This window comes from Nerophis ophidion, linkage group LG05, assembly GCF_033978795.1.
Source record: "Nerophis ophidion isolate RoL-2023_Sa linkage group LG05, RoL_Noph_v1.0, whole genome shotgun sequence".
Lineage (NCBI taxonomy): Eukaryota > Metazoa > Chordata > Actinopteri > Syngnathiformes > Syngnathidae > Nerophis > Nerophis ophidion.
In genome coordinates this window covers 52327645-52344162 of record NC_084615.1, presented here as the reverse complement: position 1 = coordinate 52344162, position 16518 = coordinate 52327645, and the positions used below count along the sequence as shown (strand labels likewise).

General features: G+C 38.2%; 1 protein-coding gene across 2 annotated transcripts; it reads left to right on the top strand.

The window, feature by feature from the left end:
- The first annotated feature begins 8166 nt into the window (after positions 1-8166).
- LOC133553377 (N-acetyllactosaminide beta-1,3-N-acetylglucosaminyltransferase 2-like) lies at positions 8167-15492 on the top strand. 2 transcript variants are annotated; one of them, XM_061901504.1, is made up of 3 exons: positions 8167-8328; positions 9682-9781; positions 9896-15492. In XM_061901504.1, exons 2-3 carry the CDS (start codon positions 9686-9688, stop codon positions 11093-11095), a joined length of 1296 nt encoding a protein of 431 aa, XP_061757488.1. In that variant the 5' UTR covers positions 8167-8328; positions 9682-9685; the 3' UTR covers positions 11096-15492. The 2 variants fall into 2 exon arrangements, with proteins under 2 accessions (XP_061757488.1, XP_061757487.1); XM_061901503.1 differs by having other exon boundaries at positions 9682-15492.
- Positions 15493-16518: the final 1026 nt, after the last annotated feature.

Below are 16518 nucleotides of genomic sequence, written 5' to 3'. Positions count from 1 at the left end.
AGAAGAAGCGAGCAATGAGAGATGTAAGTGAAGTCCTAGCTAGCTGGGCAACATCATTGTCTTAAGTTGATGCTAAGTTAGCTAACATTATTCCTTGTATCAAGACAAACATATTAATTTGCTGTACAAGCTGTCGGGGGAATTTCCAATCAACATGAAACATAATGTTGGTTATTGTCGGCTGGTTGTGCATCAATAATGATTTGGAGTAAGCATGTGTGAGTTGAGTGCTTCTCAAATGGTTTATCTTCAGGAAGAAAAACATTTTTCCATTTCATCAAGTCGTGAGCCAAATTTTTAAATCATTCAAGTTTATTTCACAGAAAAATAGCACAGTAGACTTGTCTTGTTAATCGGTGTGACTTTGACTAAAATAATCTTGTTTTGTCACCAGAAAAATGGCAACAGCTAAAGCATCTGGTTTTATTTCCAGAAAAAATAGTAACATTTCTGTATTTGTTTTCAGAAAGATGGCTGAAAATATCGGGTTTTGTTGCCCCATTTAGATTTTTTTTAAACATATTTCCATGTCTGTCCTGAGTCCTCCTCCAACTTGTTAGTCGGTTTGCCTTTTGCTAAAATACTCACTAAAAGTCACTAGAAAAAAGGCTAAAATAATCTGGTTTTGTTGCCACAATTTGATTTTTTTCTCCCTAAACTTGTTTTTTTTCATGCACACATCTGACTGCGACTCACTGAAAATGACACACAATCCACTTTCATGTCGCGACCCAGCAGTTGGGAACCACTGGTCAACTGTATAACAGTTACTGTAATATTTCCATGTCTGTCCAGAGTGATTGACCACTTTGCAAAAATGAAAAGGAGACATTACAGTTTACTTCTCAGAAAATGATTCCCTGAACAGACACACAACAGTTGTTCATTTATTCTACTACTGTGGCTTTATTGTTTTGTGTATATTTTATAGTTTTGTGTATCTGAAATAGGATTAGCCACATTGCCATAAATGGAAATTAAATAATATAAAAGAACCCAGAGATGTAGGGGTGCTTTATTTTTTGTTTTACTTTTGTAGATGTTAAATTTGCAGATGATTACTGCACTGTATATTTCAAAAAGATTCATTGCTCTTCCTTTTTGCTTTTACCAGTAGCAGTTTAGAAGTCTGGAGTAAAAAAGTTAATTTCAGGTGGTTAATCAAAGATCCATACAACATAATCTGATATGATTTCATAGTTTAAAGCACTATTTATGTATTTTTTATGATAAATAAGTGCTAAAAATGTTTTTGCTTGGGTGCTTTGCATGCTCACATGAATTATTTGTGCCCCAGGTGTGCCCCAGTACAGTATTAGGTCTAGTGACGCCCCTGATACACAGCCATACAATATGTCAAAATGAAAGTATAATTGCAAAGAGGTTGTTTTAAATACTAAAGGATAGGCAAGATAAACACTTATTAAGGAGAAACATGAAAGTAAACACAGAATGCTAAAAACGACCCTAGAAACCAAAGGGTTAATATTAATCCAAACCCAAGAAAAAACTGACTTAAAGATGCACTCATACAACATTGTCTGTTAACATGAACCTATTTTCATGCAATAGAAACTGTTTTGTGTGTACTTAGTGCATGGAGACTTTTACTAATTACTGCTGTTACATACCACCACCACTTTAAGTTGTCTGTCTGCCCAAACCAGGTTTGTTAGATAAGTGAGGTATGTTGAAACCATCTTTTACAGTCTCTATTGGATGGGGGACAACAGCTCGAGGAACCTTCATGCAGTACTGCAGTATCTCAGTTTTCAGCGACTGATGCGTTCTGATTCCATCTTTATACATTTGATTTTGCAAATTGATACGCCTTATACAAGACTTTTGCCGTCGTCTTTATATTCTTCTACTCCTCCTTAATGTTTAAATTGAGGATTCCTTTATTGTATAATGGCAACCTTTTTTTAAGCACAGCAAAAAGTAGGGTTAAGCTTCCTCTGGGGCTTTGTTTGCGTGCCGGAAGCCATGAAAAGTCACATAATATTATGAAACCATCGTAAGGGGTTAAAGTGAAATTAACAGCCAACATACTGTAGAAACCAATCTGCTACCAGGACAGTGAACACAGTGCTCAGTGATTGGTCAGTCATTAGCCAAAAGTGTGTCGGAAACGATGTCACGACCTGGAGACCTCCGATTTCAGGAGGTGGGGGCGTGGTCGGGGGTGGGGCGGAGGCGTGGTTTGGGGGCGTGGTTGGGGCGGGGGGAGTGGTTAAGAGGGGAGGGGTGTATATTTACAGCCAATTCACCAACTCGAGTATTTCATATATATATATATATGTATATATATATATATATATATATATATATACATATATATATATATATATATATATATATATATATATATATATATATATATATATATATGTGTGTGTGTATATATATATATATATATATACACATATATATATATATATATATGTGTATATATATATATATACACATATATATATATATTGTAATTTGGTCTCCCGGAAAATCTGGGAGGGTTGGCAAGTATGGCAAAGCTGCTTAACCTTTGGACAGACGGCTGGTCATATCAAATAAAAGTTATGATATCTTAGGCCTTGTTCACACTGCAAATCAATTCAGATTTTTTTGCCCATAAGTGAACTGTATCTGATTTTTTTTCATGTACAGTTGCCGATTGTACAAATCCGACCCAGGCCTCTTTCGGAAGTGAATATAAATCAGATGTGTATCGAATGCGACTGCAGTCTGAAAATCGGGTCGCGTTCATCCCACCAATACGTTAGATAGCGATATAACAATAGCCAATAGGTTGCAGAAAAACAGTTGGCAGATGAGAAGAAAACAAGAAAAAATCATATGTTTAAGGAACTCACGTCAATAATCCACCACTCGGGGCTTCAGAGCAGAGGAAGGAAAGACGGAGCTAATGCTCCACAGACTGCAAGAGCCATAATGCTTGCCCTCTTTTTTCCTAATCTTCTATGCATAATAATTTGATTCAGAAAATGTTGACTTTGATTGCACAAAATACTTGACATTGCCTGAGACTCAGACCTACTAGAATTGACCTGCATTTACACTACGTGCTGTAGTGAACAACTACATAACAAGTTCGGATTTGACAAAACATTTGAATTGGACATCCTACCCAGCAATAGCCTAAAATACCTATTTTTTATTTAGAAATCTGCCATGTACTGAGTGCATTAAGTGAACCGTGAAGTGGCGAGGGAACACTCATGTGTTGGTTGGGCTCACCAGCCGGTGCCATGTATCCCCACTCTGCGTGTTATTTTTCTATGTGTGTTTTCTACAGTAATTTGGTTCACAAATCAGGGTTTTGTTACTTTAGCAATCCAAAAGGGATAATATTATGCAAAACCCACTTTTGTTGCCTGTTAACACCTGTTATGTATTTGGAAATCCCATAAAAACTGTAAATATATGACAATTTATACTGATACTTTAGCATGTAGTATCCTCCTGACCTGACATTAGTCAAGCAATACAAACCCCGTTTCCATATGAATTGGGAAATTGTGTTAGATGTACATATAAACAGAACACAATGATTTGCTAATCATTTTCAACCCATATTCAGTTGAATATATAATAATAGATAATCCCTGCAACTGCAACAGCAACTACCAATAGAGTTGCCCAAGGCAATCAAGGCTCATATACAGCCTCAATAGTACCAGTCTGGGTTTCTTCCACAAAACAGCCTGAGCATGAGATCTTAAAAGCCTACTGAAATCCACTACTACCGACCACGCAGTCTGATGGTTTATATATCAATGATGAAATATTAACATTGCAACACATGCCAATACGGCCGGTTTAGTTTACTAAATTACAATTGTAAATTTCCTGCGGAGTTTACTGTTGAAAACGTTGCGAAATGATGACGCGTATGATGACGTGTGCGCCTGGCGTCTCGAGTTGGAGGGGACATATTAGCGCAGCACCACTTGCGGATAAAAGTCGTGTCTTTTCATCGCGCAATTCCACAGTATTTTGGACATCTGTGTTGCTGAATCTTTTGCAATTTGTTCAATTAATAATGGAGAAGTCTAAGTAGAAAGATGGAGGTGGGAAGCTTTAGCCTTTAGCCACACAAACACAGAGTGTCTCCTTGTTTAAAATTCCTGGAGGTGAAGCTTTACTATGGATCAGAGCGGTCAAGCGAACATAGATCCCGACCACTTATCAACCGGCAGGTTTCGGTGAGAAAATTGTGGAAATAAGTCGCCTCTTACCAGAGATCAGCGGAGCCAGCGTCCTCCTGCAGCTGCCGTGACTTCTCTCAGAGACTCTGGCGTCAAAACACCCGTGGCCACACCCCTCCGACTTCAAGGTACTATTTAACTCACTAAAACACTAGCAACACAATAGGCAGATAAGGGATTTCCCAGAATTGTCCTAGTAAATGTGTCTAAAAACATCTGAATCGTTCTCACTGCCCTCGCCTTTTTTTTTTTTTACTTTTTTTTTTGCTTTCTAGGCCTTCACTCTAAATTTCCTCATCCACGAATCTTTCACCCTCGCTCAAATTAATGTGGAAATTGTCGCTTTCTCGGTCCGAATAGCTCTAGCTGCTGCTGGCTATGATTGTAAACAATGTGAGGATGTGAGGAGCCCTACAACCAGTGACGTCATGCGCACATCGTCTGCTACTTCCGGTAAAGACAAGGCTTTTTTATTAGCGACCTAAAGTTGCGAACTTTATCGTCGATGTTCTCTACTAAATTCTTTCAGCAAAAATATGGCAATATTGCGAAATGATCAAGTATGACACATAGAATGGACCTGCTATCCCCGTTTAAATAAGAAAATCTCATTTCAGTAGGCCTTTAATATTTGTTTCTTCCTATACTGTACATATTATTTGATCATGCACTGGTACTGTATTTGACTATTGTACTTCTACTTGTACTGATACCCCTACCATAACTACTATAACTTACTGTGCAACTTATTGTCTTGTAATTAATGTACATCAGAGCTAGGGCTAGGCAATATGGCCAGGCAATATGGCCTTTTATAAATATCTCGATATTTTTAGGCCATGTCATAATACACGATATACATCTCGATATTTTAAATTACCCGTGAATGAACACTTAATAAATAGAATCACACCAGTATAAGGATTCTATGTGTCTACATTACAACATTCTTGTTTATACTGCATTAATTGTTGTGTTTGTTGTCTTCTCCCTGCCTTCTCTATTGGTTTGTCAGTTTCTTTCCCCAGTCTATTTGTCCCCAACGAGGTACACCTGCTTCTAATCACTTCCCGGTAGCATTTAAGCGCGTCACCGCCAGCTAGTCCCTGCTGGTTATTGTTCCTGAACCCCGCTCTGACATGTGCTACCATGATTCAGCTTCCCTGGTATGTTGCCTACGCATACTCCTGTTAATCTTGACCTCGTTGTGTTTTTGTTTTCTAGCCACCTTGTTTTGAGAGGACTATTTTTGCCACGCTGTGTGCGTCCCGGCCTTTTCTCCGCCAAACTCTGAAAGAGACTACTTTTGTTAAATTTCCCATGGTGTGTTCTTTTGCCCCATCACCCTTTGTTACCATTTTGGACTTATTAATTATTTTCATTTTTTTCGCATACCTTGCCTACATTCTCTGCATTCCGAAGTCCACCCTTGAACTTTGCTTAACATTAATATATGCTAATTTTAAACTTTCATGCAGAGAGGGAAATCACAACTAAGTCAATTTACCAAAACTGTATTTATTAAACAGTTATTAAGCGGTGCCACAACCATTCATGTCATTTCAAAACAGACAGTGCAAGATTGTCAGACACATTTTAAAACAAGCTATGAGTGCACTTTTGTGCATGATGTCACTAAAATGACTAATCAAACCAACACTAAATTAAAGTGCACTTTTTGTACAGAACGCCATTACAATAGTTTAAAACAAATAAATTGCACTTTTGTGCACTTTATTTTTATAGGCGGCATAATAGGAAATCAAATAGTGTATGTCCTTCGCCATGTGGTAGGTTACTGCGGACGTTATCCGCTTCTGTTGTTGACTATTTTTTTCATACAGTGTCAATGTGGAAATGGTTGCCTCTGCATTTTGTTGGTGCAGCAACGAACGGAGATGTTGACACCCTTCATTCTCTAGCAGGTGACTTTTCAAAGGATGCTACATATTAGCAGTAATGCTACTTTTTGTAGCAACTCTTTTGCCCCACACTTGACAAATTACGGTCGTCTATTCGACATATTCCCACTTGAAGCCAAACCACTGCAAGACGATGGACCTCCTGCTGTTTTTCTTGGGGATTAATTCTTCCTTCATTTGTTACCAGATTCACACTTTCTTTCTCTCGTATTACCACTCACACCACAGCTAACGTTACCCATGCTGCTACCTCTCTGCTCTGCGAGGGCGTGTACCATATGTGAAGTATGTAAGAAGGCGTGCTTTTTTTATGTATCTATGAGAAGGAGACACAAGAAGGAGTTGGAAGAGCCTTTAGTGTAATGCCCACAGCTAAAACCAACTGTGTGACAACGTATACTCCAATTTCACAATATAGTCATTTTCTATATTGCACAGAGACAAACCCGCAATATATCGAGTATATCGATATATCGCCCAGCCCTAATCAGAGCTATTCAAATTTTTGTATTTTTGGTATTTAATGTATTAGATTCTGCAAATGGTGTTTGGATCCCACTGTATGCAATATCTGAAGAGCATGGAAAAAAGCATTTCACTGTGGTGTACTCTGCATGTGACGAATAAAACTTGGAAACCAAATGGCTTTGAATGATGAGGTGCTCCACGGCCTAAAATTGAAGAACAGTTTTACTGGGGTCCTCTGCAGTTCAGAAATTAACCAGTGGCATATCTGACACCAAGCACATGTTTCACAGCTTTGTTGTCAGAGAAGATCATTGCAACTACCTCAGGTTGTTGTGGTTTAGTTGGTGGAGATGTCCAATTGTTTATGAATCTTGTTTACCTCTTGAAGTCAAGAGATTGTGCCATAAATAGTGTGGCACATATAGAGTCAGGAGCTATACCCAACAATGCAGTGCTTCAAGTCCAATTCGGGTGGACTTCAAGTCTGACAACTGCATGTTCTCATTGTGACTACAGTATATAAGCTATGTCTTTCCTGACACGTCTCTTCCGCCATGGTCAGGCTATGTGGTACTTGCAATATTCAATACCTCTGTGATGTCACTATCAATGTAAAAGCATGAGTGATCTGAGCTTGATTTACTGTAAATTGAATGGTAACTTCCCCATATAGTAGTGTGGTTACTCATTTGTGTTGTTATTACCTGCTATCAAAGATAGATATAATGATATGTTAAAGAAGTAGCATTAGCTTAACAGAACTTGGAATTGAGATAAACAGCTAAGTATAATGCATTATTCTTGCATTATGCATTGAAGGAGAAACCAAATAAAGTAACCTTGGAAATGCTTTCCTCTCATCGGTTCTGAAGTTTATTCTTCTTTGCTTTTCTCTCGCTGTAGGTCAAACTGACTCATTCATGTACGGTTTCAAGCTAAAACCTCTGCTGTTCTCATTTCTTAAACAGAAGTTGTGTATAGTTCTAACTTATATTTATCGGTTTGGAAGCATACTGTTAAAACTACAGCATGGCTGACGAGGCGGTGACGCATTTGAAGCCAGTTAGATAGAGCGATCGGTATGGAGGAGGGCATTGGCATTAAAATAAGACCAGCCAAAAACTGCTTTTTTTTTTTAAGAGAAAGTGAAAATAACCAACGTTACATTTCATGTGGACCACAAGGAAGTAATTTAAAGGTAGATTAAACATCATAATATAACACCTTTAACAACAAAGTGTAGTTACACTACCACGCTCCATTATGACATGTTTGTTTTGATTGTAATTCAATACACTTATTTTATCAGGGGATAATGTCATCAGCGCTCCAAAAGTCAAAAGTGTCATTGAAACACTCATGGAATTTAAGGCTCTCCACTCCACCTCAATTCCGGTCTAACCTGGTCAAGCTTTTGAAATAATTCACCGCATAAAATAGGATTCTCAATCAGCTACTCAACTCGTTCTGCAAGGTTTTTGTTAAGGTAATAGGGACCAACATGGGATGATTCTCCCCCTCTTGGTGGGTGGATCCCTTTAACATGTCATTTTACTTCCCTGAAGTAACATTGTTGGCAGTTTGTCTCTCACATGCAGGGAGCCGTATTGACTTATTGGACTACTATTCGAATCATCGCTTCAGAATGGGATGGTAAATGCCTACGCATATTTGAAGTCATTCAAAGAGGAGAAATTTGTCAACCCAAAAAGGTGAGAGAAACTATCGGTCAATCAAAATACTCAATATCTTCATCAACAATAGTGGGTGATAGGTCACATTTTGGTATTGATCCATAAGCAAGTAAATACTGGGCTAATATCGTCAATACTGATACTTTTTCAATGTTGTGATTATAATCAGAATAAAACACAGGACGAAAATACACAAATATGAGAAAATGTAACAACAGTAACAAAATAATGTTTTCCTTTCATTACATACAATAGTTTGTAGACAACAGCAGTAACTACTATTGGCTGTTATTCAAATACAGTACTGTGTCCAATAACCTATTCCCTGAGTTTGTAAACAATATAATAACAGACAATAGTAGCCCAAATGTGCAAAACAGCGTGTGCAAACTAAAACAAATGCACATACGGTTAGTTAGTGCATTACTGGTGATCTACTAGGACTGCATGTGCAGTTGATAACAAGTGCAAAAGTGGCGCAGCTCGCCCTATTTAATTATTAATATATCTCCTATGACAATGAACGCCATGAAAATACATACCGGCAGACACCAAACAAATACAATTAATTAGTTTTAATCAGCCCCTTATCTCAATTAGCATGTAAAAAATGAATTGAATAGGAATAATGTCTGATATTTATATTTTTGACAATCCAGATAAGTTGACCCGCACACGGATGGAGAATATTCTCTCTATCATCTATGATTGGAGTGATTGCCACCTCACAATGTACGTACATCAGTGTTTCCCATATACACGTTCTTGTGGTGGCCTGCCAAAAGTACAGTTTGTAAATTCAAAATGTTAGGATTTTTTTTATTTAGGTTTTGCGATACAGAAAATTCATTGACTGTGTCATTTAAAAAAAAAAAATTAGTTAGTGATTTGATCAACTTGCTCACGGAGTTAGTCAGCAAACAGTACAGCAGACTGGCCAAGTAATAAGTAAAAGTAAGATAGCAGTCAATATGGTTTTTGGTTGGTCAGCATACGTATAACTGTTGTTAGAAAAGCATTAGATGTTATCATGTAATTTTTTTGGGTGAAAACCTTACCTATCAAATGTTTGTACAAGTTTAAATCAATCACAATGCTAAATTGTTGCTACCCTGTAAATGGGGTTATCCATTGTTAGCATTAAACTTGCAGCATAAGTGCAAATTTTTGTCCTTTATGGTTTCATTGGCTTTCTAAAAAACATGTTATATAGTATGATAACGTCAATTTGACACCAGCGCGGACACACATTAATTAAAAGGCATGTGAGAAACACTGGTACATTATTAAAACACACCGTTGGAAATGTAATGTATGTTCTGTTAATCAAAATGTCATCTACAGTATGGTCTGTTGTGTGTGTTTTTGCAGTTGAATGGCACGCTGCTACTGTCGCTGGTGTCGAGTGTTATTCTGTGTGTGCAGTCCATGTATCTGCCTTATCCTGCTGTTCCTTTATGCGAGCATCATGGTGTGTATCGACATGAAAAAGATGACCTTACATTCTATACAATCTGACCATTATGTGACCAGTGGGAGTTTTAAAAATAAAAACTACATCTCTCTGCCTAAAACTTTCTGGAAGCTCCACGAAGATGCTTTTTGGAACCAACTGCAGGTGGCCATTGACCGCCATTTCAACCCCATCCTGAATCCTCAAAACACAAAGACAAGATTGGAGAACACTGACTTCTACGATTACCTTTTGAGACTGAGCTTCTCTGAGGTGACTGACTTGGAGAGCATGAGGAAGAAATTGGACCAATTACCACGGCAGTTGCAAGACTTTGTAAGCAACATGAAACGGAGAAACTACCCCCTCATCATCCAGCCTGCAAATTCCACCTGCGGAGCTGGGGCGGCAGATGAGCAGGAACCTCCGTTGCTTCTCCTTGCTATTAAGACGACTGAGCTGAACTTCAAAAAGCGTCACGCCATCCGACAAACCTGGGGCCAAGCTGGCTGGGTGTCCAAAAAGAAGAAGAACGGGAATGTAAGACAGGAAGTGGGAGGGTACGTTCGTCGGGTGTTCTTGATGGGCAAAGAGAATCCAGAAGACTTGGGAGTGGATGTATCCAAGTTGTTGGAGATAGAAGGTCAACATTATGGAGACATTGTGCAGTGGGACTTTAGCGACACCTTTTTTAACCTCACCCTGAAGGACGTTCTCTTCTGGAGCTGGTACTTACGCAGCTGCAGCCAGATTCGCTTTGTATTTAAGGGGGATGACGACGTCTTTGTCAACACACCAAACTTGATCACCTATCTCCACGAGCAGTTAGGGATGCCCCATGCAGAACAGACAATGAATGAGTTCATGGTGGGAAATGTCATCGGTGCAGCTTCCCCCATTCGACTTTACCATTCCAAGTACTTTGTCCCAGACAGTCTATTTAAGGGCCTTTACCCCATGTACGCAGGCGGCGGAGGAGTGGTTTACTCAGGCCGGCTGGTCAAACGTCTGCATGACATCTCCAGAAGGGTTCACCTCTTCCCAATTGATGATGTTTTCGTTGGGATGTGTATGTCTCGGCTCAACGCAGCCCCCATCCACCACCCTGCCTTCCTCACCTTTGATTTTACTCAAAAGGAAGCGATGGACCCATGTGCATACCACAAGATCTTACTTGTCCACAAACGAAGCCCAACGCAGTTGATCGCACTGTGGGACAACATGTCCAAGACAAAGAACCAGTGTTGGAACGTGTCACTCAGGGTTTCTGACAATGAGACAACCACAGCCAAAACAACCAAAATGAAGTTGAATGAATACAACAGAAAATGAGTCAGTTCGATTTTGTCTCTTTTTTTGTGAGTCTGTAAGTAAAAAGTAAGAGTCTACAGTACAAAAAAAACGGCAAGCGCAGTTTAGGGGACACCTCCAGAAAGAAGATGTACTGCTACCGGACATCTTATCGCAACAAGGCAAGCAAGTCTCATTTGTTTAGATCAAGGGTGTCCAAACTTTTCTCACCAAAGGCCACACACAGAAAAATTCTAAGATGTTCTGATCCAGTCATGGTATAATCACTGTATGCAGTTGTTAACGTATCACTTGAGTCACTGATCAAGTTGTCGTGCTCTGCAAGTGTTTGCTTGTTTTAATTTGATTGACTGAATTGCCTCATGGATACAGTCATACTTTGTTTATGCAAAACTTTTATTTAGCCACTTAAGTGTCAATATTTATTTTGCAAACTTTGTAATCGTTTTAGTTTGGTTTAGCAGCATTGTGGCCGTGTCCAGTCAAAAGCTAATAGAGCTAATTGCTCATTTATAATTGTTTCAACTTCGTCATCGTGACAGTTTACAGTTGTAAAATACGGCTGTAATATGATGTCACGATTTAAAGTTTTCCCATTTCTTTTACAAGGCAAGCCAACCTGGGAACATCCATCCATCCATTTTCTACCGCTTGTCCCATTTTGGGGTCGCGAGGACATGATTACAAAATAACTGGTTATGTTGGCCACTGACACCCAGTAATAAAAATATGGGACAAAGCGCGTGGCTTGACAGCTCAATACGGAACACGTAATTTTGTTTCTAAGTACAGGACGATTCCGTTTTTCGAGGGACTGAGCGTCTGTTAGCTAAATGTTAACGTTTTCCTCCAATTTTCAATCCACATTTACAAAAAAGTGAGTGTTGTAATTATCAGATTAGCTTTAGCTCCAAAACCCTCCCTGTCTTGCTTTGTTTGCCATTGTTTGCTCATGACAAAGGAAGCTGACAAGATACTATTCATAGAAGCTTAACCACGTTTAAGCCCTAATTATGCCTTAAACACATATTAAAAACATTTAAAATAATAAAATGTATTTGTATTCGCCACTAATAAATGATAAGATGGATGTATTCAAAGTCAGTATTTAGCTAGCTTTTAACCTGGTTGTCAGGCTAACGCTAAAAACCGTGCTGAAAAGATGCCAGCAAAGGTACGCAATCAATTGTTGTCCTTTTACCTGCTAGAGAAGCAACTAACAATTTGCAGTCTTATTGTTATGATAGAATATAAATTCAAAGATAGTTAAAATTAGCTAGCCAAATCGCTATCATTAGCTAACAACAAACAAAGCTAATATGTGTGCATGGGGCAACGTTTTGTTTTAGAAATTTACCCTCCGAAGTAGTTGCTTAAGGTTGTAAACAGCCCCTTAAAGGCTTATTTTTGTAGAAAACAAATCAACACAAATCCACAGATTTCCAGGGATTCAAATGCTGAACAATGAATATGAAAATATATCTGTCAATTAAACTGTCCATATAAACCTCACCTTATGCTCTCGTCATGGTTTTTAAATCATTTATGGATTCTATCTTACCAACTAATTAGTTGAACACAATAGAATACAATTTTTGTGTAAAAAACGACTATACTAATCTTATAAGTGAACAATCCAACAAGTTAACAACATCAAAAAAATAATGCAATAAATCCCTAATATTACTTACAATTCTTTGCAAAAAAAATAAGTAAACAGAAGCAAAAATAATTATTGCCTCTCATTTAAATATCTACAAAATTTACCCGTAAAATATATGTTGTGTCGACAACTCATTCCCTGAATTTCAACACGACAAAAAACTCATATTGGTAAAAATAAACACGGATCATAGATCGATCTGGCCGTCCCTAAAGGAAACATGACTTTCATAATTTTTTTATTTTATTTTTGTAAATACTCTTTATATACAATGTTCCGTGATTCTATGATTTAATTTAAAAACATCAGATTTTTCCCAAAACCTCATCCAAACATCACCAGCATGAGCATGATTTTTTTTATGAATAGGGTTACAGAATGTAGTTTGTCTCTCCAGGTCTTCAACTTCATACAGGACTGAACCAAAAGGAAATGTCACCATGTCAACCCACCCACACGGACAAATATATTTACGCGGACAAATATATTTACAAAAATAAGCTTTGTACAGATTTTTTTCTATTACACACAATAAAGAGGTCTACTGCCAAATTGCGCTGCAAATTATTTCATGCAATTCTATTCATTTCAAATGTCCCAACATTTTACGGAGAGGTCTCATACTTACAAAGAATGTGCATTCACTGTGATACAGTTTGGAAAATAAAGATCCACAAATCTTAGCTTTAAGTTAGAGCTGCCAAAGCAAATTGGTGTAATATCTAATAATTGGTGATGTTCCGATCAGGGATTTATTCTGCTGATTTAGGTATAATCATCCATAAGTAAGATTGGTCGATACCAATACCGATCACATATATTAACAGTAAATTTTTGTAATGTATTAATGGTTTGTAGTATTGACAGTTAATATTTAAAGTGCTTTCTGTTTTTTTATTACATGCCGTTGTTTGAGCAAACAAAGTAAATATTACACGATAACAAAACCTACTATATAATACTGTTTTATATAATTTCTGCCCTCAAAGTCTGTACCCAAGGAATTATTGTCTAAATTTGTAAACATGAACAAAAAACTATAATTATTTTAAGAAAAAAAAAAATCTAATACATCAATAAAAATAACGTTCATGTAAGAGATACAGTGGGGCAAAAAAGTATTTAGTCAGCCACCGATCGTGCAAGTTCTCCCACCTAAAATGATGACAGAGGTCTGTAATTTTCATCATAGGTACACTTCAACTGTGAGAGACAGGATGTGAGAAAAAAAAATCCAGTAATTCACATTGTAGGAACTTTAAAGAATTTATTTGTAAATTATGGTGGAAAATAAGTATTTTGTCACTTCAAACAAGGAAGATCTCTGGCTCTCACAGACCTGTAACTTCTTCTTTAAGAAGCTTTTCTGTCCTCCACTCGTTACCTGTATTAATGGAACCTGTTTGAACTTGTTATCTGTATAAAAGACACCTGTCCACAGCCTCAAACAGTCAGACTCCAAACTCCACTATGGCCAAGACCAAAGAGCTGTCAAAGGACACCAAGAAAAGAATTGTAGACCTGCACCAGGCTGGGAAGAGTGAATCTACAATAGGCAAGCAGCTTGGTGTGAAAAAATCCACTGTGGGAGCAATTATCAGAAAATGGAAGACATACAAGACCACTGATAATCTCCCTCGATCTGGGGCTCCACGCAAGATCTCATCCCGTGGGGGCAAAATGATCATGAGAACGGTGAGCAAAAATCCCAGAACCACACGGGGGACCTGGTGAATGACCTGCAGTGAGCTGGGACCAAAGTAACAAAGGTTACCATCAGTAGCACACTACGCCGACAGGGAATCAAATCCTGCAGTACCAGGCGTGTCCCCCTGCTTAAGCCAGTGCATGTCCAGGCCCGTCTGAAGTTTGCCAGAGAGCCATGGGAGAATGTCATGTGGTCAGAAACCAAAATATAACTTTTTGGTATAAACTTAACTTGTCGTGTTTGGAGGAAGAAGAATACTGAGTTGCATCCCAAGAACACCATACTTACTGTGAAGCATGGGGGTGGAAACATCATGCTTTGGGGCTGTTTTTCTGCTAAGGGGACAGGACGATTGAACCGTGTTAAGGAAAGACTGTATAGGGCCATGTATCGTGAGATTTTGAGCCAAAACCTCCTCCCATCAGTGAGAGCTTTGAATGCTTGACCAAATACTTATTTTCCACCATAATTTACAAATACATTCTTTAAAATTCCTACAATGTGAATTCCTGGATTTTTTCCCCCACATTCTGTCTCTCACAGTTGAAGTGTACCTATGATGAAAATTCCAGACCTCTGTCATCATTTTAAGTGGGAGATCTTGCACAATCGGTGGCTGACTAGATACTTTTTTGCTCCACTGTATAGTGCTGCCAACTATGGCCAAAGTGATAATTAAGATCATTTTTATAAACATTTAAATCGCGATTACTGATTGTTAGGTAAAGCAATGTTGGGGTGTGAACTTAATACCATCATGTAATTTATAATGTCCAATAAAAAGGTTTTAGATAAAATGTATCCATATATGTTAAGACAAACATTTGTTTTTGTTTTTCATTAGTAATATCAACGTGTCATCATTTTGTCATTACATGATGTCTTTATCTCTGTTTTTACATTTTTATAGAGTGAGGTATTTTATTCATTTAAGTTATGTACATTTAAATGTACATGGAGATGCTGTATCGTGAGAGATTCATTAAGAGTTTTGAACATAAATATGTTGTATAGGAATTAACTGTACACAATAAAACATTAACAAAATGCTGTGTGACGTGAATGTTTTTTTAAAGTAATGCATTTGTGACATGAAAAAAACACAATTAGTGTAAAAAACAACAACCTGGTGTTTACTTTTTGATATCAATATAAAACTCAAAGCAGTTTGGCTAATGAAGATGAACTCCATTAAACAAGCTTTGTTCTTCTCCAACAACGCCTCCTTGTGGTTCAGTGCAACAGTTTGGCCCCAAAAAAATAAAAAGTCACACCTCCCACATCGAATACACAATCTTAACAGCCTGCGTTCAGTTCGATGAGATAACAAAACATTTGTGCTAGTATTGATCTTATTTGAACACTGATACAGTCTGCAGTTAAATAAAGGACAAGTGATCATCCCAGTAAACAAACTAAAGACTTTATAAACAAGTTGTGGCAACGTTGCCGACACAGCGCCCGCTGAATGTTTCCTCACGTCATTAACTCTCAGTCAGAGCAGCTGATTGACGCTGTGTTGAGAGAATAAAAGCAACATCAAATAGTTTTCTTCTTCGTTGTATACTTTTAGTGTGGGACAAGTGCATCTGTCTCCAATATTGTCCACACCTGTCTTCATCTAAAACAGCAGCGCGCTCTTAAAGGCCTACTGAAATTAGATTTTCTTATTCAATCAATCAATCAATGTTTACTTATATAGCCCTAAATCACTAGTGTCTCAAAGGGCTGCACAAACCACCACGACATCCTCGGTAGGCCCACATAAGGGCAAGGAAAACTCACACCCAGTGGGACATTGGTGACAATAATGACCCAGTGGGACGTCGGTGACAATGATGACTATGAGAACCTTAGAGAGGAGGAAAGCAATGGATGTCGAGCGGATCTAACATGATACTGTGAAAGTTCAATCCACAATAGATCCAACACAGTCGCGAGAGTCCAGTCCAAAGAGGATCCAAGACACAGCAGCGAGAGTCCCGTTCACAGCGGAGCCAGCAGGAAACCATCCCAAGCGTAGGCGGACCAGCAGCGCAGAGATGTCCCCAGCCGATACACAGGCGAGCAGTA